The sequence below is a fragment of the Drosophila pseudoobscura genome, chromosome 3, assembly GCF_009870125.1.
Source record: "Drosophila pseudoobscura strain MV-25-SWS-2005 chromosome 3, UCI_Dpse_MV25, whole genome shotgun sequence".
NCBI classification, from domain to species: domain Eukaryota; kingdom Metazoa; phylum Arthropoda; class Insecta; order Diptera; family Drosophilidae; genus Drosophila; species Drosophila pseudoobscura.
Genome location: NC_046680.1, coordinates 1,499,865 through 1,525,474, shown reverse-complemented (window position 1 = coordinate 1,525,474; position 25,610 = coordinate 1,499,865). Strand labels below are relative to the sequence as shown.

Below are 25,610 nucleotides of genomic sequence, written 5' to 3'. Positions count from 1 at the left end.
GTTCAGTGCAGCCGCAGATAATTGCTGCGCACTGTACTAACTCCGGTCCCAGCTCGCTCTCGCGCGCTCGGAGGGGCACTCGGAAAATCTACGATCGACACTACACGATCCACACGGCGCTCACCGCAGCATCAAGCTTAGAGCACAAGACTTAGAGTTAGTTACGCTTTCACCCCCGATTCAAACGGCCGATCTACCGCGCGACCCCCGAACCAAATACACAGCGACATATATCTACCACGAAACACAACGATCTTTTGCATTTCTTGCGACGGCCACTAGGAGGTTCCCTGGATCAACAATTTTGATATTTGAGAATTGAGCTTCGCCCGCCCCAATACAAACAGCCATTACTTTGCATTTCGGGGCATTAAGGTGTAACAAATGTTCACAACACCATGCCTGAAAGTTATTGAGATCGGATTGCAAGCGAGAATGAAATGAAATGTCTTTATACTGGACACAGAGTTTAACATCATCCGCATACATAGGTACTCGAGAGTATGTGAGTAGGGGGCCTAGATGGCTGCCCTGTGGTACTCCCGAAGAAACCTTTACTGGTGAAGAGAGGTAGTTTTTGAAGAGAGCTCTTTGAGACCTGGAACAAAGATAGCTAGAAATCCATCTCAGGAGCTTGGGCGGGAACCCTAAAAGGACAAGTTTGTGTGCTAGAAGGGAATGGTTTACAGAGTCGTTTGCTTTACTAAAGTCGTTGTAAATAACATCCGTCTGTAAGTTACTTTGAAAGCCTTCAATAATGAAAGAGGTAAACTCTAACAAGCTCGTGGTGGTTGATCGCCGCTTTATAAAACCATGTTGAGTTGGAGATATTAATGACTTGCAGTGACGTTGCAAGTGCAAAGTTAAAACATTCCCAATCATTTTAGGAATACCGGATGCTTTAACTCTATAATTTTTTGTAACAACCTGGAACCCCGTCTGAACCCGGTGAAAACACCGGCTTAACTAGTCGAAGAAGTAGAACATTCATGAACAAAAATAAGATCAAATACATTTTCAAAACAAATAGTGATGATAGTGGGTGATCTGCTTATTGCATGATTTTTTAGCACATACAACAGAAAACTCCATAATAAAAAATGTTAACAAAATTAAAATCAAATAATATTTTAATAAAAATGGCTATCAGACCAGTGTGCCAGACAGACGCTAATAGGAGGAGAGGAGAGCAGTTGCAGCAGCAGCTAATGAGAGAGAGAGCTACTGAACAGGAAGTTACGAGATCGAGAGAGAAATAACAGTTATTTAAGTTTAGGTAATAGGGAAAGAGTGATAGTGCAACAAAAGCTACAAGACGAGAGAGGACTGTTATGCAATTTAATGCGTACTCACGACAATACAAACACGACAAGCCGACGTCGAAAAATAAAAAGTTTAATAATAAGTTTAATAACACAAATAAAAAGGCAGGCACTCGCGGAATATTTACGAAAACACCGGTTGTTTGTGCAAAAGCAAAAGGAAAAAGAGCGGTGCGCAAAACAAAAACGCGTCTGGTCGCAACGAAAAAGAACGACGATATCTCCCAAGGCCATGAGCGAGGCTGCCATTGTGGTGCAGTGGAAGCTAGTCCACGCGCAGCTTGTCGAATCTCTCTTCTCGCGAAAGGAGGAGGACCCCAGCGCTCACATGCCCACGTTCGATGGAGCAGGATGGCTGAAAGGCGTCAAGATCCTCAAATGCAACGACGAAGCTGCTACAGAGGCAGAACCCAGACGTGCCAACGGCAGACTGCATTGTTCTGATTGAGGAGGAGGGGTCAGAATGTGATCCTCTAGATCAGGAAGGAGGCAGAGGACCTTCTGTATCCCCAGTTCGTGAAGATGGCGTGAGGCGTAGGTAGTGCCTACCTGCGTCTTAAAAAGCGCCACCCCGAAGACGAAGTTCTGCATACCCTGCAGGCAGGCGAGGTGGAGAAAGAACTAGATCTGGAAACCACAGTGAAGGCCGCCTAGGGTCTTGCGCTGGAAGACTCTGAGGAATAGGAGGACGGTGACCTGACAGTAATAGTCAAACCGTCGTGTGAGGCTGACACTAAGGATGCTGCAGCTCAACCTTCATAAGAGCAAAATAGCGTCGGAGAAGCTCCTCATTGTCATGGAGCAAGGGCCCGAGGACATAGCTTTAGTCCAGGAGCCATGGGTTGTGTCAGGCAACTAAGTGACCGGACTAAAGTTCTCAAAGTACAACCTTCTCTACTCAAGCAGTAAGCAGGAAAAGAACCGCCTTACTCGTACGGAAAGGAATCCAAGCTCATCTTATGTCTCATTACAGCACGGATGACCTGACGCAAATTCTGGAGCATTCGACTCTCGAGGACTTTAAAATCACATAAGCACTCGCGCGATGGTTCATTTGACGACTTAAAGATTTTTTTTGACTGTTTTTATATAAGAAGTTTAATAAATTCACCACATTTCAAGGAGAAAAAATCAAAAGTTCCCATTTAAATTCACAAAAACGTCAAAAGCCGCCGGTGCTACGATGCTTTCATCTTTACGGTTTATTATCACTCCGAATTTTGAAAATAAAGTACTAAAAAAGTATAGGGATGCACTAGACTTTTTGGGAAAGCTGATGTGGGTAACGCCTAGAAGAAAATTTTTTAACCAGACTACTGTGATAATGCACTGTTATAACTGTATTTCAAAATTTCGTCCAAAAGTCGAAAATCTATGGCATACACAAATTTGAAGATACGAGAAAACTGAAAACGTAGAGCCATGGAGACTGGCCATATCTACCAAACTGCTGAAGGGAAGCAGAGGTAAGCGAAACGAAACGGCTTGTGTTGGTGTGAGAATAGAAAAAAAAGACGAACGATTTTTATAAATTTTTTGTTGTCAAATAATTAATTAATTAAATCAAAATTAGATCAAAATCGTCCCATTCACAGCTCCGTACTAATACTTCTTCGACTTCTCTACTCCACCATAGTTCCATCCTCATCTGGACATGGCCCCACGGATCCGCCTCAACCGCACCACGGAGCGCCGACGTGATCGAGGAATCAACTCTTACCGTTGCCGGGTCTGCCGAGGAGTGCATCCGCTACGGACCTGTCACCATTTCCTTCGCCTGAGCCCCGAGAAGAGGCCGGAGCCTCTCATTAAGCCGTCCTCATTAACAAATATTGCGGGAACTGCCTGGCCCACGAACACTCTGGCAAGGATTGTCGCAGTGGCGGGGTGTGCCGAGAGTTGCGGGGACCGCAACACCATCGACTGCTTCTCCAGGGTCCCAAGCTGAACGCCGCCCGAGTCTCCCCGTGAGCCGCCCCGAGGCAGGGACCCCAGCACCTTCAGTTGACTCACTTCTATAACATCGAAGCCTCAACCTCCTCCCGACGGCACTGGTGGTCCTGGATACGGGTTCCAAAAACTTCGAGACGGCGGCGCTCATCGACCCATGCACGCCGGTGAGCTGCATTGACGACTCCTTGGCCAGCACCTTCAAGTTGCCCACCACCCGTGTAGGGGACGAGAAAGTGTGTACGGCGATGATCCGCGCCAAAATTGGCGACTTCCGGTTGAAGACCGCACGCCGATCCGACATCTGAGCGATTCCGTCCGGGCGCGGTTCGGCGACCTGAGGCTTGCCGATGAGCAATTCCATCGATCGGCCACAAACTCGCTCATCTTGGGAGCGAACGTTTACCCGAAGGTGATCCAGCCCGGGTTTCTTGCGCGTGAGAACGGCCTGCCGGTGGCTCAGAGCACCGTGTTTGGATGGATCCTGCCGGGGGCGTGCACTCAGCCTTGCAATCCTGCAAGGGGGTGGAGGATGTTCAGTGCAGCCGCAGATAATTGCTGCGCACTGTACTAACTCCGGTCCCAGCTCGCTCTCGCGCGCTCGGAGGGGCACTCGGAAAATCTACGATCGACACTACACGATCCACACGGCGCTCACCGCAGCATCAAGCTTAGAGCACAAGACTTAGAGTTAGTTACGCTTTCACCCCCGATTCAAACGGCCGATCTACCGCGCGACCCCCGAACCAAATACACAGCGACATATATCTACCACGAAACACAACGATCTTTTGCATTTCTTGCGACGGCCACTAGGAGGTTCCCTGGATCAACAATTTTGATATTGGAGAATTGAGCTTCGCCCGCCCCAATACAAACAGCCATTACTTTGCATTTCGGGGCATTAAGGTGTAACAAATGTTCACAACACCATGCCTGAAAGTTATTGAGATCGGATTGCAAGCGAGAATGAAATGAAATGTCTTTATACTGGACACAGAGTTTAACATCATCCGCATACATAGGTACTCGAGAGTATGTGAGTAGGGGGCCTAGATGGCTGCCCTGTGGTACTCCCGAAGAAACCTTTACTGGTGAAGAGAGGTAGTTTTTGAAGAGAGCTCTTTGAGACCTGGAACAAAGATAGCTAGAAATCCATCTCAGGAGCTTGGGCGGGAACCCTAAAAGGACAAGTTTGTGTGCTAGAAGGGAATGGTTTACAGAGTCGTTTGCTTTACTAAAGTCGTTGTAAATAACATCCGTCTGTAAGTTACTTTGAAAGCCTTCAATAATGAAAGAGGTAAACTCTAACAAGCTCGTGGTGGTTGATCGCCGCTTTATAAAACCATGTTGAGTTGGAGATATTAATGACTTGCAGTGACGTTGCAAGTGCAAAGTTAAAACATTCCCAATCATTTTAGGAATACCGGATGCTTTAACTCTATAATTTTTTGTAACAACCTGGAACCCCGTCTGAACCCGGTGAAAACACCGGCTTAACTAGTCGAAGAAGTAGAACATTCATGAACAAAAATAAGATCAAATACATTTTCAAAACAAATAGTGATGATAGTGGGTGATCTGCTTATTGCATGATTTTTTAGCACATACAACAGAAAACTCCATAATAAAAAATGTTAACAAAATTAAAATCAAATAATATTTTAATAAAAATGGCTATCAGACCAGTGTGCCAGACAGACGCTAATAGGAGGAGAGGAGAGCAGTTGCAGCAGCAGCTAATGAGAGAGAGAGCTACTGAACAGGAAGTTACGAGATCGAGAGAGAAATAACAGTTATTTAAGTTTAGGTAATAGGGAAAGAGTGATAGTGCAACAAAAGCTACAAGACGAGAGCGGACTGTAATGCAATTTAATGCGTACTCACGACAATACAAACACGACAAGCCGACGTCGAAAAATAAAAAGTTTAATAATAAGTTTAATAACACAAATAAAAAGGCAGGCACTCGAGGAATATTTACGAAAACACCGGTTGTTTGTGCAAAAGCAAAAGGAAAAAGAGCGGTGCGCAAAACAAAAACGCGTCTGGTCGCAACGAAAAAGAACGACGATATCTCCCAAGGCCATGAGCGAGGCTGCCATTGTGGTGCAGTGGAAGCTAGTCCACGCGCAGCTTGTCGAATCTCTCTTCTCGCGAAAGGAGGAGGACCCCAGCGCTCACATGCCCACGTTCGATGGAGCAGGATGGCTGAAAGGCGTCAAGATCCTCAAATGCAACGACGAAGCTGCTACAGAGGCAGAACCCAGACGTGCCAACGGCAGACTGCATTGTTCTGATTGAGGAGGAGGGGTCAGAATGTGATCCTCTAGATCAGGAAGGAGGCAGAGGACCTTCTGTATCCCCAGTTCGTGAAGATGGCGTGAGGCGTAGGTAGTGCCTACCTGCGTCTTAAAAAGCGCCACCCCGAAGACGAAGTTCTGCATACCCTGCAGGCAGGCGAGGTGGAGAAAGAACTAGATCTGGAAACCACAGTGAAGGCCGCCTAGGGTCTTGCGCTGGAAGACTCTGAGGAATAGGAGGACGGTGACCTGACAGTAATAGTCAAACCGTCGTGTGAGGCTGACACTAAGGATGCTGCAGCTCAACCTTCATAAGAGCAAAATAGCGTCGGAGAAGCTCCTCATTGTCATGGAGCAAGGGCCCGAGGACATAGCTTTAGTCCAGGAGCCATGGGTTGTGTCAGGCAACTAAGTGACCGGACTAAAGTTCTCAAAGTACAACCTTCTCTACTCAAGCAGTAAGCAGGAAAAGAACCGCCTTACTCGTACGGAAAGGAATCCAAGCTCATCTTATGTCTCATTACAGCACGGATGACCTGACGCAAATTCTGGAGCATTCGACTCTCGAGGACTTTAAAATCACATAAGCACTCGCGCGATGGTTCATTTGACGACTTAAAGATTTTTTTTGACTGTTTTTATATAAGAAGTTTAATAAATTCACCACATTTCAAGGAGAAAAAATCAAAAGTTCCCATTTAAATTCACAAAAACGTCAAAAGCCGCCGGTGCTACGATGCTTTCATCTTTACGGTTTATTATCACTCCGAATTTTGAAAATAAAGTACTAAAAAAGTATAGGGATGCACTAGACTTTTTGGGAAAGCTGATGTGGGTAACGCCTAGAAGAAAATTTTTTAACCAGACTACTGTGATAATGCACTGTTATAACTGTATTTCAAAATTTCGTCCAAAAGTCGAAAATCTATGGCATACACAAATTTGAAGATACGAGAAAACTGAAAACGTAGAGCCATGGAGACTGGCCATATCTACCAAACTGCTGAAGGGAAGCAGAGGTAAGCGAAACGAAACGGCTTGTGTTGGTGTGAGAATAGAAAAAAAAGACGAACTATTTTTATAAATTTTTTGTTGTCAAATAATTAATTAATTAAATCAAAATTAGAAAGCAACAATTTTTTAATAAATCATAAATCTGATTAGCTACTTACCATTTTTCTAAAATGCCAAAAATCCGTAGCTGCCGAAAATGTCTTCAATGCCCAATCTTTAAGTAAAGTTTTTGGGACCATAGTCCATTGAATTTCGGAGAATATTTCTCTTAAAATTGTATGTGTCGTTTGAGTTCCTCTAGCCTGGACTTCAGAAAGGCGCTCATAATATTTAACAATTGGCATATCATAGTCAATTTTCATTTTATGACAGCATTTCTTGAAGATTTTTATTAGTGAGATACTATTGGGATTATCTTCAGCCAATCGCATCTGTGGCGATATGGGGACAACACGAGGTACTGTTATATTTAAAAAACGCCGGCTTGTCTCTTTTTGCTTCTCTAGGTAATAATTTAACATTCTCTTTAATTGCAATACTCGCTCTTCACGTCGAGCATCGCCAAGTCCAGAATCCAGGACTACTAAATAAGGATAGATTTTTCCATTTGTGCCTCTGATATATAGCCTTCGTGCAGCAGTATTGTTCTTTTGAACTATTTCCACACGTGGCATAAATCTTGCGATTCTTACATAATAATGTGAAGATGAAGGAATCAATAACTCTCCAGGAAGTTCAACTTCAGCGGTTTTCTGGCTAAAGTTTGATAAAAATCTACACTTGTCTTCTATCAAAAACGAAGTCGGTAATTTTTTAACCTTGGTTTCCAAAACCTTAATCCAGGTTTTTAATTTAGTTATTAAATTGTGCAATTTCATAGCGCCGGGTTTTGAAAAATCAAAATCATTCGTAAATTGTTCCTTCATTTTCTGAAATACCGGATCCTGAAAGGTTACTTGGGCCCTCCGTGCTAGGGATTCTGAGGCGGCAGAATTAGATATAGATGATGTTACAGAGCCCGGGACATTTTCAATCCCAATGCCAAATGTGGATCCTAGCTTTTTAACGAAGTGTAATGTATGGGGGGTTATGGTTGCATTGACGACTGTATTTCTATTCTCAAATGCTATAGCATAGCACTTTATTAAGCCTTGGCGCAGTTGTCGAAGAACCTCTTCGGTCCAACTCTCCCGAAACCAAACCATTTGATCAACTATGCCTTCCAAAGAACTCAGAATTGTTGGATGCACTTCTCGTTGCAATTGCATTACCTTAGAGCATCGCCACATAGGGGGAGTTGCTTTAATAGGGTTAACTGAAGGAGTAGTGCCTTGATTACCTCTACCGCAACTCGAAGAAATGGTCTCCAAATTCTAAAAAAAAAAAAATAAAAACAAATGAAACATTTTTTTTTATTTACATTAATAAGCTTGGTTAGTTTTACATATAGGCATTTCCATTTAAAACGAACAAAGTGGATTTTTACTTTTACAATCGACTTATCTTTCAAGAAAATTAAAGAAACCCAGTATTCGCACGGCACAAAAACAGCGACGAATGTTGGGCATTGATGTCTCTTAAATTTATTTATCTCTTTTGATTTATTATTTATGTCGCTTGGAACATTGGTCCATTTCTCTGGGATTTTTTAGATAGTTCAATATGTAAGAAAGACTTGTACTTATATTAAGTTTGAATAAATTCAAAAATATAATCGGGCTGATATTTCAAGACAAAAGAAAATGTGTTTTTATTGACTTTTATTGTTTGTTGGCATGGTGATAGTTGAAAATGCACATGTGGCGGATTTAGGAAGTGGTTTGTCATTAACGCTTGGGTAACATAGCCTGGGAAAAAATATAGGCTCATAAATGGATTACAAACATTTCTGAAATGGATTCTAATGTATTCTAAGGATAGCTTGCAAATAACAGTATAAAGTTTTTTCCTTTAGGGTCTGGTCACTGACAAAACAGAACAAATACACGCACGCTCGCTCCCTCACTGAGCAGAACACTTTTTGTGTTTTCGTTGGGTTATTTAACAATTTACATATGCCACTTACAAGTACGCAAAAGACAATTTTGTCTTCAGCTCGTAACAAAATTCTCAGTTAAAAACAATAACAAGAAAGGAGTGTAAAAATCGGTGTTTGCTTGAGCGAAAGACGAATTCGAAAAAATAGAGTTGACCGGATCTTTTTTAGTTCTTTTCCAAATGATTCCGTAAATTTGAGTATTTTTTCCAGACACCCCGTAAGAGTCAACCCTTATTTGGTCTTACTCTAGGGTAGACACTACACCATATTTTACGAGAAGAGATACAAAATTTATATTATAAATATAACTTACTGAGTTTAATGTTTTTCCAGCAAATACGGCCTGTTCGGCTGATTTATGCTTCTCGCGTTGCTCAATCTTTAAAGTCAAATATAACGTCCGTATTGGAAAATAGACCGCTTGTGGATAAAGACGCCCAATCTATAAAAGTAAACATAAACAAAATTGTTATATCTGTATGTATTAAAAAGTATGTATAAAATATGCCACTCCATAGTTACTACTTTATTGCCTTTGTCGGCGGCGATTAAACCAATGTACATTGGAAACCTTTTGACACTTCAAATGATTAATGTTCGCATTTTGCTCCTACCATTTCCTACCTCAACACTGGCATCAAACTTATTTTTTCTGGTAGACTTGGAGTTGGAAAAATTTGTCATGAATTTTGGGTGTCAGCCATCGGGTGTTAAAGGGGGATAGACGGATATGCTTAATACCCTAGGATAAAGGGGTCACGAGCTAGCTAGCCAGCTAGCCAAAGTTGGCATGGGCGCAGTTAAGGCCCCAAGCAAGCGGCAACGCTCCGCGAAATCATCATCACGCAAGTCCAACATGCCAAGAGGTCGAAAACCAAGCTGAGGAACCCCTCGTTTGCAGAGTGGCGAGAGGAAAAAGACTCATTGGCGTCATAGACAGAGGCTACATGGATGGCCAGATTCCTCAAGACAAGTGGCACCTCGTGAAAAACGAGCTCCAGCACCATTTCCACCAGAAGTTCGAGGAGAACGGAGGACCACCGCCCAAGTGTGAGGACGCTGGGTGGCACCAAGGCAGAGTGAAAGCCATCGCCTGCCAAGATGCTCCCTCGGCGGCCCTCTAAAATGGGAGGACATTCCCAGCAAACTAAGGGCCAGACTATGGACTATGGCTACAAAAAGGTAGTCATAGTCCGTACAAATCTGAATCAAGGGGCACGCAGCCGGAAGTCGAGCCATACCTGGAGCCCCATGAGGCCCCGAGCTTGGAGGCTAAGCTTGCGATGTTCAACGTAGCGTCTATGGTGTGGGACAACTTCCTGAAGGGCACGTGTCGGACAAAAGCGACATAGCAAGGGGTCTCAGGCTCATCAAGGTCGGGGAGGAGTTGGATTCTCCAGAAAGCAACCACGACAACACTATGATGGAGGTCAACCTGAGGAATGTCACTGACACTCCTGCAGCAATGAGTCGCTATATCTCCTCCTTAACACCCACTGCCCTGGCTGCGATGACCAAACTACAGACCAAACTATTTCGCGGCTACTTCTATTACCTCAAGTGATATCAAGAACCTGCTAAGCCGGAAAATTTCCTAGGCGATCAAAAGATTAGATGGGCCAGATGACATTATCCCTGCCCAACTGATACACGCTGGACAAAAAGGCATTATTTGGCTCAAAATAATTTAATGTAATTCTTCAACTGGTGCATCCCTTACATCTGGCTTCAGAGTCGTATTCATTCCCAAAACAGACAAGCTTTCGCACACTGCGCCAAAAGATTTCAGACCCGTTAGCCTATCGTCCTTCCTTCTGAAGACGATGGAACGGCTCCTGGGGCGAGTATTCCGAGTATTCCACCTAATCTAATCTCCGACTCAAAGCATATGCCTATCGGAATGGAAGATCCATCGAAAGAATTACACCCTAGTAGCCATCCTCGACATAGAATGCGGCTTTAATAACATCCTCTCGCCCGCCATCACAAGTGCACTGACGGACCTGGAGGTTGACTCCCGGACGGTGAGCCTGATCGATCAGATACTACAATGCAGGACGGTTGAGGCATCACTGGGGACGTCAACATCCACCATACCGCAGGGCGGAGTGTTCCCGCCCCTCCTATGGAACGTGGCAGTGATCGAACTGCTGTGGAAGATAGAGGGGGGTGGCTGCCGCGTGGTGGCGTAGCATTCTCTGGTAAATTTCCGTAGACGCTGTGTGAGTGCTTGACAAGGCATGAAGACGTCAAAATGGGCAGACAAATGCGGTCTAGGTGTCAATCCGTCTAGGAAGTACAGTTTCGGCACTGATTCCCCCAAAACTATGTGGGGAAGCGCTAGTCTTTAGCAACAACGCCAAGTATCTTGGCCTTATCGTCGATAGCTCGACTGGAAAGAGTAAAGAAAGCCACAGTAGCCTTCTATACTTGCAGAAAAACCATCGGACTAAAATAGAGAACCCCTTATATAGTCCGGTGGCTCTGCACCGCCATCATACGACCGATCATGCTCTATGGAGTGGTGGTATGGTGGCCAGCCTTAGACAGAAGGACATGCCTCAATAAACTCAGCAGAGTTCAACGCATGGCCCAAGTGAAGACCTCGATACCATGCTGGACCTCCTTCCCGTAGACCTCATGAGAAAGAAGGTTGAAACACTTTCCGCCCTCAGAATAAGGGAAGCCAAACTATGGAAAGCATCCGCGTTTGGTCACTCGGGAATCCTGACAAGACTACCGCAATTACCAGAGAGGACAGATTACTGTAACCCTAGGGACCACCTCTCGCCGCCTTTCCAGGTATCCATCCCACCTAGGGAGGACTGGGAGATAGGCGAACCAGGACCTGCAAATGCAGTCCACTTCTGCACTGATGGCACAAAGCTAGATAGTGGAGTTTACTGTAACGAGATAAATATCAGTTACTGCTTTAGGCTCCCAGATCACTTTAGTGTGTTTCAAGCGGAGGTTGAGGCAATCAAAGAGGCCATTTCCATTGCCTCCAAACTACGCCTAGACAATCACTTGGTGTGCGTCTTCTAGGACAGCCGAGCAGCTATTACAGCTTCAGGATAAATATCGTCAAACTTAGCGACTGTAAATGACTGCTGCAGGTCTCTGCAGGAGATCGCACAGCAATTAGATTTCTTCCTTATATGGGTCCCCGGATATAGGAGCGTCGATGGGAATTATGCCACCGATGAGCTAGACAGGCTACAATTTCTCTTTTAGCAGAGAGGGGGCAAGTAGCGATGCCTTTGGCATCGTAGGCTTCGGCTTCCCACGCACGAAATATTTGAGCAAAAGGCAAACAGGAGATGATATGGCCATAACGATTGAAAAAGCGCTAGGCGGAGCTATAAAGACATATTTGAGCTCTACAGTTACTCGATCCTTCACGGGACACTGAAAGATCGGCACTGACGCCTCTAGACTGCCAATACCTCACAATGACTTCTGCAGGAGTTGTCGCGACGAGGAAGATGAGAAATCGGTCCCCCACTTCGTCGTTTAGTTTTTTAAGAATGCTCAAACTTAAAGGTCGTAAAAAAAATTCTGAAAACTTATTATGTAAAAAAAATATTATTAGTTTTTTCCATCTGTTGGCCATTTTATACGTTTTCTGACTTTTTATACCCGATACTCAAAATGAGTATTGGGGTATATTAGATTTGTGGTAAAAGTGGATGTGTGTAACGTCCAGAAGGAATCGTTTCCGACCCCATAAAGTATATATATTCTTGATCAGCATCAATAGCCGAGTCGATTGAGCCATGTCTGTCTGTCCGTCTGTCCGTCCGTCCGTCTGTCCGTCCCTTCAGCGCCTAATGCTCAAAGACTATAAGAGCTAGAGCAACGATGTTTTGGATCCAGACTTCTGTGATATGTCACTGCTACAAAAATATTTCAAAACTTTGCCCCGCCCACCTCCGCCCCCACAAAGGGCGAAAATCTGTGGCATCCACAATTTTAAAGATACAAGAAAACCAAAAACGCAGAATCGTAGAGAATGACCATATCTTTTAGACTGCAGAATCTGAATTGGATCGTATTACTATTATAGCCAGCATCAAGAAAACAATTTCATTTTTTCTCGCCCTGTCTCTCTCTAACACACACGTAGCATAGGCGGCTTTGCTTAGAGTAAAACATTAGCGCCTAGATCTCAGAGACTATAAAAGCTAGAGCAACCAAATTTGGTATCCACACTCCTAATATATCGGACCGAGACGAGTTTGTTTCAAAATTTCGCCACACCCCCTTCCGCCCCCGCAAAGGATGCAAATCTGGGGATATTCACAAATCTCAGAGACTATTAAAGCTAGAGTAACCAAATTTGGTATCCGCACTTCTGTTAGATCTCACTATAAAACGTATATCTCAAAATTTCGCCCCACCCCCTTCCGCCTCCACAAAGGACGAAAATCTGTTGCATCCACAATATTGCAGATTCGAGAAAACTAAAAACGCAGAATCATAGATAGCGACCATATCTATCAGATTGCTGAATCTGGATCAGATCAGATCATTTTTATAGCGAAAGGAAACAAATCAATTTGCAGTGGCTACGCAGCGCGTTACGTCACGCTCAGACTGATTTTCTGTCTCTCTCGCGCGCATTGTCGCGCGTGTCGTTTAATATTAGCGGCGTCTGCCGGAGGAGAGCCATACTGACTTAGTATCGGGTATAACTGTAGAGTTGCGGTGTCCGCAGCAACTCACAACGTTCCCCCTCGTTAAGTTCTGACTTTCTGCAAGTTAATTTAACATTGACTGCTGATTGATTTACTCGGATTTCAAAATTCTACTCCAATTTGATTTGACTTCGACTTTTTACTGAATCAGCTTATTGATATTATAATATACAGTGGTGCTCATAGACTTAAGCCACAAGAATTAAAGCCAATGAATTTAAACGAAAATCAAGAAAAGTTTTTATTTTACAGCTCCTATTTTCTCTCAAATTAGTTCTATTTGTCAGTGTTCTAGTAAAACAATAAGCAAGTTATGAAAATAAATATCCAGCGAAATAATTACTGAAATAATAATCTGAAACCATCTCCAAAATGTCCTGCTCATATACTTAAGCTTCCTGGAAAAAATAGTTAAAAAAGTTACATTTTGCCCAGAATTCCTTGTATTTTTCATAAATGTACTTCAATATTGAGTGAGATGAACTTTCTGCTTAAGAACAGTGGAGCAACGCTTTGGTATTGAATCTAAAAGACGTGCGCACTTTTGAAAGGTGATTTTCTTCCATTCCTCCTGTAAAATTCGGCACAAATCCTTTTAATTGTTAATTATACCCGATACTCAAAATGAGTATTGGGGTATATTAGATTTGTGGTAAAAGTGGATGTGTGTAACGTCCAGAAGGAATCGTTTCCGACCCCATAAAGTATATATATTCTTAATCAGCATCAATAGCCGAGTCGATTGAGCCATTTCTGTCTGTCCGTCCGTCAGTCCGTCCGTCCGTCTGTCCGTCTGTCCGTCCCCTTCGGCGCATAGTGCTCAAAGACTATAAGAGCTAGAGCAACGATGTTTTGGATCCAGACTTCTGTGATATGTCACTGCTACAAAAATATTTCAAAACTTTGCCCCGCCCACCTCCGCCCCCACAAAGTGCAAAAATCTGTGGCATCCACAATTTCGACGATACGAGAAAAAAAAAAACGCAGAATCGTAGAAGATGACTATATCTTTTAGATTGCAGAATCTGAATTGGATCGTATTATTATTATAGCCAGCATCACGAAAACAATTTAATTTTTTCTCGCCCTGTCTTTCTTTAACACATACGTAGCATAGGCGGCTTTGCTTAAAGTAAAACATTAGTGCCTAGATCTCAGAGACTATAAAAGCTAGAGCAACCAAATTTGGTATCCACACTCCTAATATATCGGACCGAGACGAGTTTGTTTCAAAATTTCGCCACACCCCCTTCCGCCCCCGCAAAGGACGAAAATCTGGGGCATCCACAAATCTCAGAGACTATTAACGCTAGAGTAACCAAATTAAATATCCGCACTCCTGTTAGATCTCACTATAAAACGTATATCTCAAAATTTCGCCCCACCCCCTTCCGCCCACACAAAGGACGAAAATCTATTGCATCCACAATATTGCAGATTCGAGAAAACTAAAAACGCAGAATCATAGAGAATGACCATATCTATCCGGTTACTGAATCTGGATCAGATCAGATAATTTTTATAGCCAAAAGGAACAAATCAATTTGCAGTGGCTACGCAGCTCCCGACGTCACGCTCAGACTGATTTTCTGTCCCTCTCGCACGCACTCTTTGTCGTGTCGTTTAATATTAGCGGCGTCTGCCGGAGGAGAGCCATACTGACTAGTTATCGGGTATAACTGTAGAGTTGCGGTGTCCGCAGCAAGTCACAACGTTCCCCCTCGTTTTTTTTTTTGTGGCAATGTCTTGGTTTGGAATTCCCCACAAGTTCTCTATACGGTTCAGGTCGTGACTCTGAGGTGGCTATTGCAAAAAATTGATTCCCTCTTGGTTAAGCCACGACTTGACTATCCTGCAGCAATGTATGGGGTTGTTGTCCTGTTGAAATATCCAGGCAAGTGGCAAATTATCGGCATATTCTCCAGATAAATTGTTACACAGAATGTTTCTCTACATTTCGGCGTTCATAATGCCTTGAATCTTCACCAGAGGACCTAAGCCCGATGCGGTGAAACACCCCCATGTTCGAGGCGCCACCATGTTTAACAGTCTTCTTTGTGTATTTTGGATTTAATTATTTGTTAGGAGGACGTCGTACATATAGTTTACCATCACCTCTAAAGACATTAAACTTGGATTTTTCGATCTAAGCAATCATATTTAAAAAATTGGGACCTTTGTGAATATGCTCTGTGGCAAATTGATTTTCATAACTTGGTTATTGTTGTATTAGAACACTGTCATAATTTGAGACAAAAAATTGGAGCAGTAAAATAAAAACTTTTCTTGATTTTCATTTAAATTCTTGGTGTAGTTCTTGTGGCTTAAGTCTATGAGCACCACTGTACATTAATACTTACTTGACTTATGACTATTATAATATATATTAATACTTACTTGACTTAAAAGGTTCAATATAACATCGCCCTCAAATTGTTCCAAGCAACACAAGAGCTGTGGCACCCATGGTAACCAGTAAGAGGGAGGAATCCCTGAAACATATTTCTCCAAAGTGCTTATAAGAGTATTGGTTGTGTTATCATAAGACAAAAACCATAAAACTTTGGCAATATACTTCCGAGTCTTGCTTTCGTTTTGGTTTCTGCATGCATGCAAATAACATATTAATGCATTAGAGGCTAATGGCATTTGTTTGTCCTTCAAAAAAATTTGTTCCATATAGTCTCCCCACATAGCCCATGCTTTTGTAAGTCCATCATGTAGCTGTGCAGCGGCGCTAAATGCCTTGCCAGCTTCTTCTGTACGTCCAATTTGAGCCAACAAAAGTCCCTTTAATGCATAGAATTCCGCATTCATTTCACCAGTAAAGTACTTTAAGTTTGTCGATTCGATGACTTCCAAAGCTTCATTAATTTCATTTCTTCCGGATGTGGATGGCATTTGAAGGTAGCATTTTACTTGTTGACGAATTTTCTAATATGAAGAAAAATATTTAGGTGTTATTTTTTAAAAATATTTTATTTTGCTACCATAAAGTACGTATACTTTATAAGTTTCTATATGTATGTATACTCGACTTTTCCACTTGATTATTCATATGCTCATACTATACATATACGTAATAAAAAAAAAAAATCGGAACATTGTATGGGCGCCAAGCACAGTTATACACGTGGGCGGTATCCTTTTTTGTTCGTTAAAAATATTTGAATAACATTTTAATACCTAAATAATACAAATGTCGCTACTCTTTTTTAGAAGTACTATTAGAAATGTGAAAAATCAGTGGGAAAACCGGAGTCCGTGCATATTAAGAATATTAAAATTTGCACTTTCTAATCTAAAATGTAATTATACGAAAATTTGATGCATATAGTATAGTACATATAGTACATACATACGTACATGTTCTAATGGGTAGAAATCATTTTTATATTATTACCTGAAAACAATCCACAATAGGAACAGATGGTATAGTGTATATTCTGGATAATGTCTCTTGACAAACTCCAGTCAAGTTATGTTTTCTAGCAATTTTTCCAAAAGAAATAATTGCTTGTGCAGATGCATGCACGCCCAACATTGTACTTCCTTGATCTGCTTGTTGCTCCAGATGTTGAGTTATTATTTGGTAGTGGTGTTGCCTCCAAGTAAATATGTCGCTCCAGTGCGACAAATCATCGGAAATGATTGGTAAACGGTTACGCCACGTTTTTACAATAGCTTTCATGTCATGCAACGATGAATTGCGCGATTGTGAAAGACCTTGGTGAATCTGACTTGCTTCGTGAAGTTCCATAATTTGTTGGGAAGCTTGAAGGTATGGCAAATGAATATGAGATACAATGTTTGGTAATCTTCGCCACTCACGAATGCATAAACTAGATGCAATCTCTACATATCGTTCAACACTTCCTGTCTGTCTTTCTTCTTGGTGTAATATAGACAAATATCCTTTATAAAGATTTAGTTTAAAACCATGGTGTTTTAAATAACATTGCTCAGTTTTCGCCAAGGCATTTTTCATCAGATTCCAGTCAGGGACGCGCCAAGAACTTTCAAGTATTAGGAACATATTTTTTTCCTTATTAGATTGAGCATAGTCCAATAGAATATCCCACTGGTTAAGTTCCTTTGCACATCGCATCCAGTGTTTTTCCCATAGTAGCAATTCACTATTTATATTTGTACTAACGAGTCCGCTGTTTAAATCTTGCTTGAATTTAGTCATTGCCAGATCATAAGCCCCTTGTGCTTCTTCGAAAAAGCCCATTTGTTCATATGAAACAGCCACGTTTGTTTCCGGATAGTTCGCAAATTTGAGCCATAAACCTGCCCACAAGTCTTCCTCATGCATAGCGGAGTACATTTTTGACAATGAGTCATATATATTATTTGATTGATGGATATCCGATTCAGTCTGATTTGTTTCCACATCCTCATTATTGCCTTTGTTTCGCATTGATTGTTTTAATGCTAAATTTTCCAAAACTAATATTGTTCTGTGCCACAGGTTATGCGATTTTCCCAGGTAGGTTAATAAATTTGGCGGAATATATATGGATGGTGTGCACTTGGTCAAACTTTCAACAAAGGTATTAAGCGTACTTGGAAAACAATCTTTTTGATTAACATTTGTTCCTGAAGAAAGAAATGGTATAAGTTCTTTTGTTATGTTGTACCGTTGATCTTCAGTAAATATATTCCAAATGCGAGGAAATATCGATAACCATACACTTTCAGCTAGTTCAGTATCTACATGGCATAGCTGTGAGGTCGCAACAAGCATCTGATCGGTACGTATATTTCGATTTGCTTCAAGAAATTCAGCTTGTTTATAAATTAGTTCTATCAAAGTATCACGTCTGGTCGGTAATATTTGTTGGCAGTCATCTTTCCGGGCTGCAGTGAATTCAAGTTTCAAATCGATATCAAACACGTCATCTTTATCATCAACGCTCTGAACATTCTCAAAAGATTCGGATTGAGAAGATAAAAAGGATACAAATGTATTATCCTGAGTTTCAGTTGAATTTGCTGGAATAACTGATGTTATGCTAGGTATCTTAAAAGCTTCATTGGAACATTGAATTTGGGTCATCGTATTTGCTGTTAAAATAAGCAATTCAATGCATTGTTTTATCCAATAATGAGAACCAATTGTGTCCCAAGCTTGAGAACAAATTATATACAGCAATCTATCATGAAGCCTCCGACGCATAGAAGAATCTAAAATCTCAAAGAATTTGGCGCGAATATGTGGATTTTGAAATCTGAGACCATTTAGAAAGGCTCCTTCTAATTTACTAGTGAGCTCAGTCTGTTTAAGCACTTCATCTCGATATATAAAATTTATAATTTCCAAAAACTGGACGTTTAATTCAATGTCATCAGCGAATTTCTTTTCAACATTTTGCATTAACTTTACCAGTAATGCTGATTTTTCCCGTATAGATGGTACTTGAGTCATAATATTAGGTTCTTTAGTTTTAACCCAGTCATCAAGCATTTTAATTATACATTTTATAATTTTTACTTCTGAACTTTTTTCAATTAGACTAACCAAAATTGTCCCTATAAATAGTTTTCTGATTTCCACACTCATTATAAATATTCTGTTTTTGATCAATTCCAATGAAAGCACTAGAAGTTCCAAAGCTAATGAATTGGAATCTGGAGGTTGTATGTTTACATTATTACTGCCAATGGTGTTTATGTGATCTTTTGTTAAGCGATTAAGAACTCGAATAAATTGGACCAAAATTCGATCGATATAGCTATGATTGTTTGTAGTACACGCTTTTAAGATCATCAACGTTCCGAAGAGAGACGATGCATTTGGCTGCGGACTCTTTTCGTAAAATGTAAGATTGTCCGTTATCATTTTACTAATTGCACTATATAAGATATCCAGATCATCATGTTTATGTTGTGCGTCCGGAGGAAAGATACCCATTAGTCGTGTAAGAAACATATGCATCAAACGAACAATCCGAGTATTTTGATGAATAATACACAAGGATAGACCTCGTTGAACTGATCGTACTATCGACACCAATTGTTCTGAGCTTAATATCGTAGTTAAGAATGTAAGAAAATCAATTCCGGTGCATATATTATTTAAATTATGGTGAGGTGTTTCCACTGTAGCAAACACTTTATCAAGCCAGTTGAGTTTAATATCAAAGGGTTGAGGCCAAATTTCAGGTCGCATTGCCATTTTTAACAGCATAACACATCTAAAATTATATAAAATTTCCAAATGTTAAAAATGTAGGTACGAAATATGCAAATATATTAAAAACTCGAAGTATGCGCAGAATAGGGACAAGCGAAAACAAATTTCGAATTTTTTTTTTAATTAAAAGCAAGGTAAAGGTAAAAGCAAAAAATCTAATATATTAGATAAATTAAATCGTTAGACAAATATTACCGGTTATCGTTTTTTATACCCGATACTCAAAATTAGTATATTGGATTTGTGGTGAAAGTGGATGTGTGTAACGTCCAGACGGAAGTGTTTCCGACCCCATAAAGTACATATATTCTTTATCAGCGTCAATAGCCGAGTCGATTGAGCCATGTCTGTCTGTCCGTCCCTATGAGCGCCTAGTGCTCAGAGACTATAAGAGCTAGAGCAACGACATTTTATATCCGGACTTCTGCGATATGTAACTGCGCCACTTGCGTGCCCACAAAGGGCGATAATCTGTGGCATCCACAGTTTCAAAGATACGAGAAAACAAAAAACGCAGAATCGTAGATGATGACTATATCTTTTAGACTGCAGAATCTGAACCAGATTGTATTATTATTATGGCCAAAATAAAGAAAACAATTTAATTTTCTCTCGCTCTGTCTCTCTCTAACACACGTTTAATAGTCGGCTTTGTCTATCGCCATTAGTTAGCGCCTAGATCTCAGAGACTATAAGAGCTAGAGAAACTAAATTTGGTATCCACACTCCTGTTATATCAAACCTGCACAAGTGTATTTCAAAATTTCGTCACTCCTTTCCGCCCCCGCAAAGGACGAAAATCCACAAATCGCAAAGACTATTCGAGCTAGAGCAACCAAATTTTGTATTCATACTTCTGTTAAAATCCACTGTTACAAGAGTATTTCAAAATATCGCCCCACCACCTTCCGCCCCCACAAAGGACGAAAATCTGTGGCATCCACAATATTGAAGATACGAGAAAATTAAAAACGCACAATCATATAAAATGACCAGATTGCCGAATCTGGATCAGATCGGATCATTTTCACAGCCAAAAGAAACAAATCAATTTTCAGTGGATACGCAGCGCCCGACGACACGCCTCTCGCACGCACACATTGTCGCTCAATGTAGCCATACTGACTATGTATGGGGTATAAATGAAGAGTTGCGGTCGCAGTAACTCACAGTGTTCCCCCTCGTTTTTATACCCGATACTCAAAATGAGTATTGGGGTATATTAGATTTGTGGTAAAAGTGGATGTGTGTAACGTCCAGAAGGAATCGTTTCCGACCCCATAAAGTATATATATTCTTGATCAGCATCAATAGCCGAGTCGATTGAGCCATGTCTGTCTGTCCATCTGTCCGTCCCCTTTAGCGCCTAGTGCTCAAAGACTATAAGAGCTAGAGAAACGATGTTTTGGATCCAGACTTCTGTGATATGTCACTGCTACAAGAATATTTCAAAACTTTGCCCCGCCAATTTCCGCCACCACAAAGGTCGAAAATCTGTGGCATCCACAATTTCGACGACACGAGAAAACTAAAAACGCAGAATCGTAGAAGATTCTGAGAGACTATATCTTCTAGAGTGCAAAATCGAACGAGATCGTATAATTATTGTAGCCAGAATCAAGAAAACAATTTCACTCTTTCTCGTTCTGTCTCTAACACATACACAATTGCAAAATATAAGTTCAAGGATCTCAGAACCCATAAGAGCTAGAGCAACCAAATTTTGTATCCACACTCCTGTGATATCGGACCTTGACCGTTTTGTGTCAAAATTTCGCCACACCCCCTTCCGCCCCCGCAAAGGACGAAAATCTGGGGCATCCACAAATCTCAGAGACTATTAACGCTAGCGTAACCAAATTTAGTATCCGCACTCCTGCTAGATCTCACTATAAAACGTATATCTCAAAATTTCGCCCCACCCCCTTCCGCCCACACAAAGAACGAAAATCTGTTGCATCCACAATATTGCAGATACGAGCAAATTAAAAACGCAGAATCATAGATAATGACCATATCTATCAGATTGCTGAATCTAGATCAGATCAGATAATTTTTATAGCCAAAAGGAACAAATCAATTTTCAGTGACTACGCAGCGCCTGACGTCACGCTCAGACTGATTTTCTGTCCCTCTCGCACGCACTCTTTGTCGTGTCGTTTAATATTAGCGGCGTCTGCCTGAGCAGAGCCATACTGACTATGTATCGGGTATAAATGTAGAGTTGCGGTCGCCGCATCAACTCACAGCGTTTCCCCTCGTTTTGTTTCTTGGTTGCTATTGATGCCTTTTGGCATCAGTGGCCTCGGTGCATCCTAGGAAATGAGCTTCCAACAAGTGGTACCTTAAGGTCCTTGGCGATGTCTCGGTTACGGATGTACCACTCAGCTCCGGATATCCAGAGCAGAAATTTTCTCTGGAACGTCATGATCATCGCAAGGTTAGGTTTGGGGCAATCCAATACACCTGAATGCCGTACTTCCAGGAAGGGCTAGTATGGATTTGTAGATCATGACTTTGTTTTTATACCTGATACTCAAAATGAGTAAAGGCGTATATTAGATTTATGGTGAAAATGGATTTGTGTACCGTCCAGAAGGAAGCATTTCTGGCCCCATGAAGTATATATACTCTTGATCAGCATCAATAGCCGAGTCGATTGAAATGATCTTGTTGCTTTGTTTAAGTAGTCAGAACATTTTCTAGGCCTTATCCACCAACTTCCTCCTCCCGCTACGGATGTGACTGGAGAAAGTTAAACGTGCATCCAGTGTAACTCCGAGGTAAGTGTGATTCCTACGCTAGTCCACGAGTTTCCCAAGCAGAAAGACACCAGGGCTAGAGCCTATTCTTAAAGTGTGCTTCACCACTGCACACTTATCAGGGTTTATGGAGATGTTTCATCGGCCGGCCAAGTTGTCAAACAGCTTGAGGTATTGCTGTATATTGTCTATGGCATCATAAACACAGCTAGCCCCCGTGAGTACTGCTGTGTCGCCAGCAAATGTGGCCACCTTGAGGGTCTGCCTTGTTGCCTCGAATGTGGCTTAATGATGAGGAATTGCTTTACGGGGAGGACTGTCGTCTTATGCGCTGTTTAAAATGCTCTAGCTTTTATAATCTTTGAGCACTAGGCGCTGATAGGGACGGATAGACGGATAGACGGACGGACGGACAGACAGACAGGGCTCAATCGACTCGGCTATTGATGTTGACTAAGTATATATGTACTTTATGGGGTCGGAAACGATTCCTTCTTGGCGTTACACACATCCATTTTAACCGCAAATCTAATATACCCCAATACTCATTTTGAGTATCGGGTATAAAAAAAAAAACCAAAGCCGATCTGATAACCTCTAAGAAACTCCGCTGGGTTATAGACTGCTCCGCTGAACGGGAGTTGTCCTCCTTCCATAAGCAGGAAAGTGAAGCTATGTGAGTCCCAAGGAATACAGACCGATCAGCCTTACCACCTTTCTACTAAAAACACTGAAAAGCTGCTGGATATACAAATCAGGAATGAGGTAGGGGGACTGATGTCAACTAACCAGCATGCATATACCAAAAAGAAATCGGTGGGGACGCCAGTGCACTCGTTAGTAGCTACCATCGAGAACGCCCTTCACAATAAAAAGTATGCACTGGGAGCATTTTTTGATATCTCCGTGATTTTTAACGAGGCTATGAACGCATTAACACATCGCCTAGAAGCGACTAACATATATAAACTGAAAAACTTATAAGTATTAGACGGGTGCAATCGGAGTGGGGCTTCCTTGGTAAAGGGGGCACACAAGGGCATACCTCCGGGTGGAGTCCTGTCGCACCTCCTGCGGAATCTGGTGGTCACCTCATAAAGAGATTTGACAGGAAGGCCCTAAAAATAGTCCCCATGTCTACCGACCATCAGCTCCATAATAGAACGTACACTCAGGGAGATATATACGGCGGACGACCGCCCTCCTCTTTACCAACAGGTACAAGGTACTGATATTGGCCCCCCCTGAAAATCGATCAAACTAGGCTACACACAAAAATGCAGGTGGAGTCTTAGTGTGGTGGCAAGCTACCGAAAAGAATCCACAATCTTATGGAAAAGAATCAGATCCATGCAGTCGTCCACGGTCAGTTCTAGAAGTTTCTTAGAATCAGGGAGGAACTAGATACCATAAGCACGAAAGAGCCACAGCGGATCTATTGGGTTCCCAGCCACCAAGGCGTCGAAGGAACGTCGGCGGACGTCCTGGCTAAGGAAGGCGTCGGGCTGGGGAAAGAGACCACCGAGAATGTGCCTGTCTTTCCTAGAACGCTACAAAGCGACATCTCTAAGTCGCAGGTCAGATTACTGACCGAAAGCAGGTGGAGGAGAACCACCACCTGCAGAACCTCGAAAATCATGTGCATGGAACTGCACCTACCATGGAAGGACTGCAGACTGTTAGTGGGAAAACTTACAGGTCACACTGTTTGGCTGTGGTGCGTGCAACAAAGTTAGACATCATCATTCTGATGCCATTCTGTCTGCTACATCTACACGAAATTAATGTACAAATTTACTCTTTGAGTACCGCTTATAAAAAAAATTGACCCAGTGCGCTTGTACCCAAGCCTTAGGTTAATTCATACGTATATGCTGACACTGGTTTTTTGGTTTTGTATACCAGGAACTCGAAGAGTATATGGGTATATTAGATTTGTGGTAAAAGTGGATGTACGCAACACCCAAAAGAAAGCATTTCCGACCCCATAAAGTATTTATGTTCGTGATCAGCATAAATAATCGAGTCGATAAACCCATGTCAGCCTGTTCGGACACCCGTATCAAAATTCAAAATTCAAAATTGTTTCAAAATTTCCGTCCCTACAAAATTAATTGGTTTGTCTATGTGAATTATCCGTATACAGGCATGAGTACAGCAATGATTTTATGAAAGCTTTGGATTCATGTGGGGCTCCAGTACATATATATATACACATTAAGAGATCGGAAAGGACATTCTTCTGGCTGGTGGTACATACATTTACACGAATACAAAACCCTGTACTCTACATATGTATGTGTACCGCGTAAAAAATAAATTCATTTAATTAGCTAAGAAGCTAAGCTAACTATGCGAAGTACAATATTTTTTCATTACCTTCGAGATAAACTTTCTCCAGGTGATATGATTCCAGCTTGAGGATCATTAACCTGACATGCTAAACGCACTAAAAAATTGAGTACCGTATCGCAATATGACTTATCAATGGATCGAAGAACGTCATCAGTTTTAGTATATGATCCAACACCTGTAAAAATATAATATTTATATATTATATTTATTTATTTATTTATTAAATTAACAATTATCTGCTAATAATGGTACTTAATTACAAAAGCAGGAAAAAAGAGAAATTAAAAGTTAGTTAAATTTAAGTGATTATAAATATTGCATGCAATTAGTCTAAGGAACAGTTCAGGGGATAAGGAATGAATAAAAGGTTCATGTTCGGCATAATTTGACCTACATATGGCTAAGCGGATTGGCCTAAAAGTACGGGTAGGTGTAGATGGGACGGCCAAGTCAACAGAGTTTGGGAGTCAACAATCCAGAGAAGGATCTTGTGCACGAACATAACGCCAGTGCATATTTTGTGATGGTGCAACAACGGCAGGTCAATAAGATTTAGCCTAGACCGGTAGGGTGGTAAGATTCTACCCAGTCCCTGTTAAAGTTACGAAGGGCAAAAATTAAGGGGCTCCACACACATGAACAATACTTAACCAACGCTTGATAAACAACCTTAGCTTTATTTACTGTTGCAGCTATGTGGCTGTTAAAACACATCTTATGATCAAAAAGGACGCCGAGGTCATTTGAACTCGAAATTCGCTCGAGAATATGATTTCCTAGAACATATGAGACAAAATGTGGAGCGCGACGGTAAAGTGTCATAAGTTTGCATTTAGAAAGGTTCAGAAAAGGAAGTAGTTGGAGGTAGTTGAACAGCACAATAGTAGTTCACTTAGATCCAGTTGAAAGCGTGTATGCAAATACCAATCAGAGTAAGGCAGACTGATTTTAACATCATCAGCATACATTA

At 41.6% G+C, this 25,610-nt stretch overlaps 1 protein-coding gene across 6 annotated transcripts in view; it reads right to left on the bottom strand.

The window, feature by feature from the left end:
* The window catches only part of Nipped-A (Transcription-associated protein Nipped-A), a 149,885-nt gene that overhangs the window by 22,969 nt on the left and 101,306 nt on the right, over positions 1-25,610 (bottom strand). For 5 of the 6 annotated variants that reach the window (XM_033378556.1, XM_033378558.1, XM_033378557.1 and 2 more), the window contains 5 exons: positions 24,665-24,815; positions 16,728-19,524; positions 15,722-16,258; positions 8,941-9,069; positions 6,748-7,962 (listed from right to left, as the gene is read on the bottom strand). In XM_033378556.1, coding sequence (XP_033234447.1) covers positions 6,748-7,962; positions 8,941-9,069; positions 15,722-16,258; positions 16,728-19,524; positions 24,665-24,815 — 4,829 coding nt within the window. Of the gene's footprint in view, positions 1-6,747; positions 7,963-8,940; positions 9,070-15,721; positions 16,259-16,727; positions 19,525-24,664; positions 24,816-25,610 lie in introns of those variants that run through there. The other variant, XR_004468853.1, reaches the window with a different exon arrangement.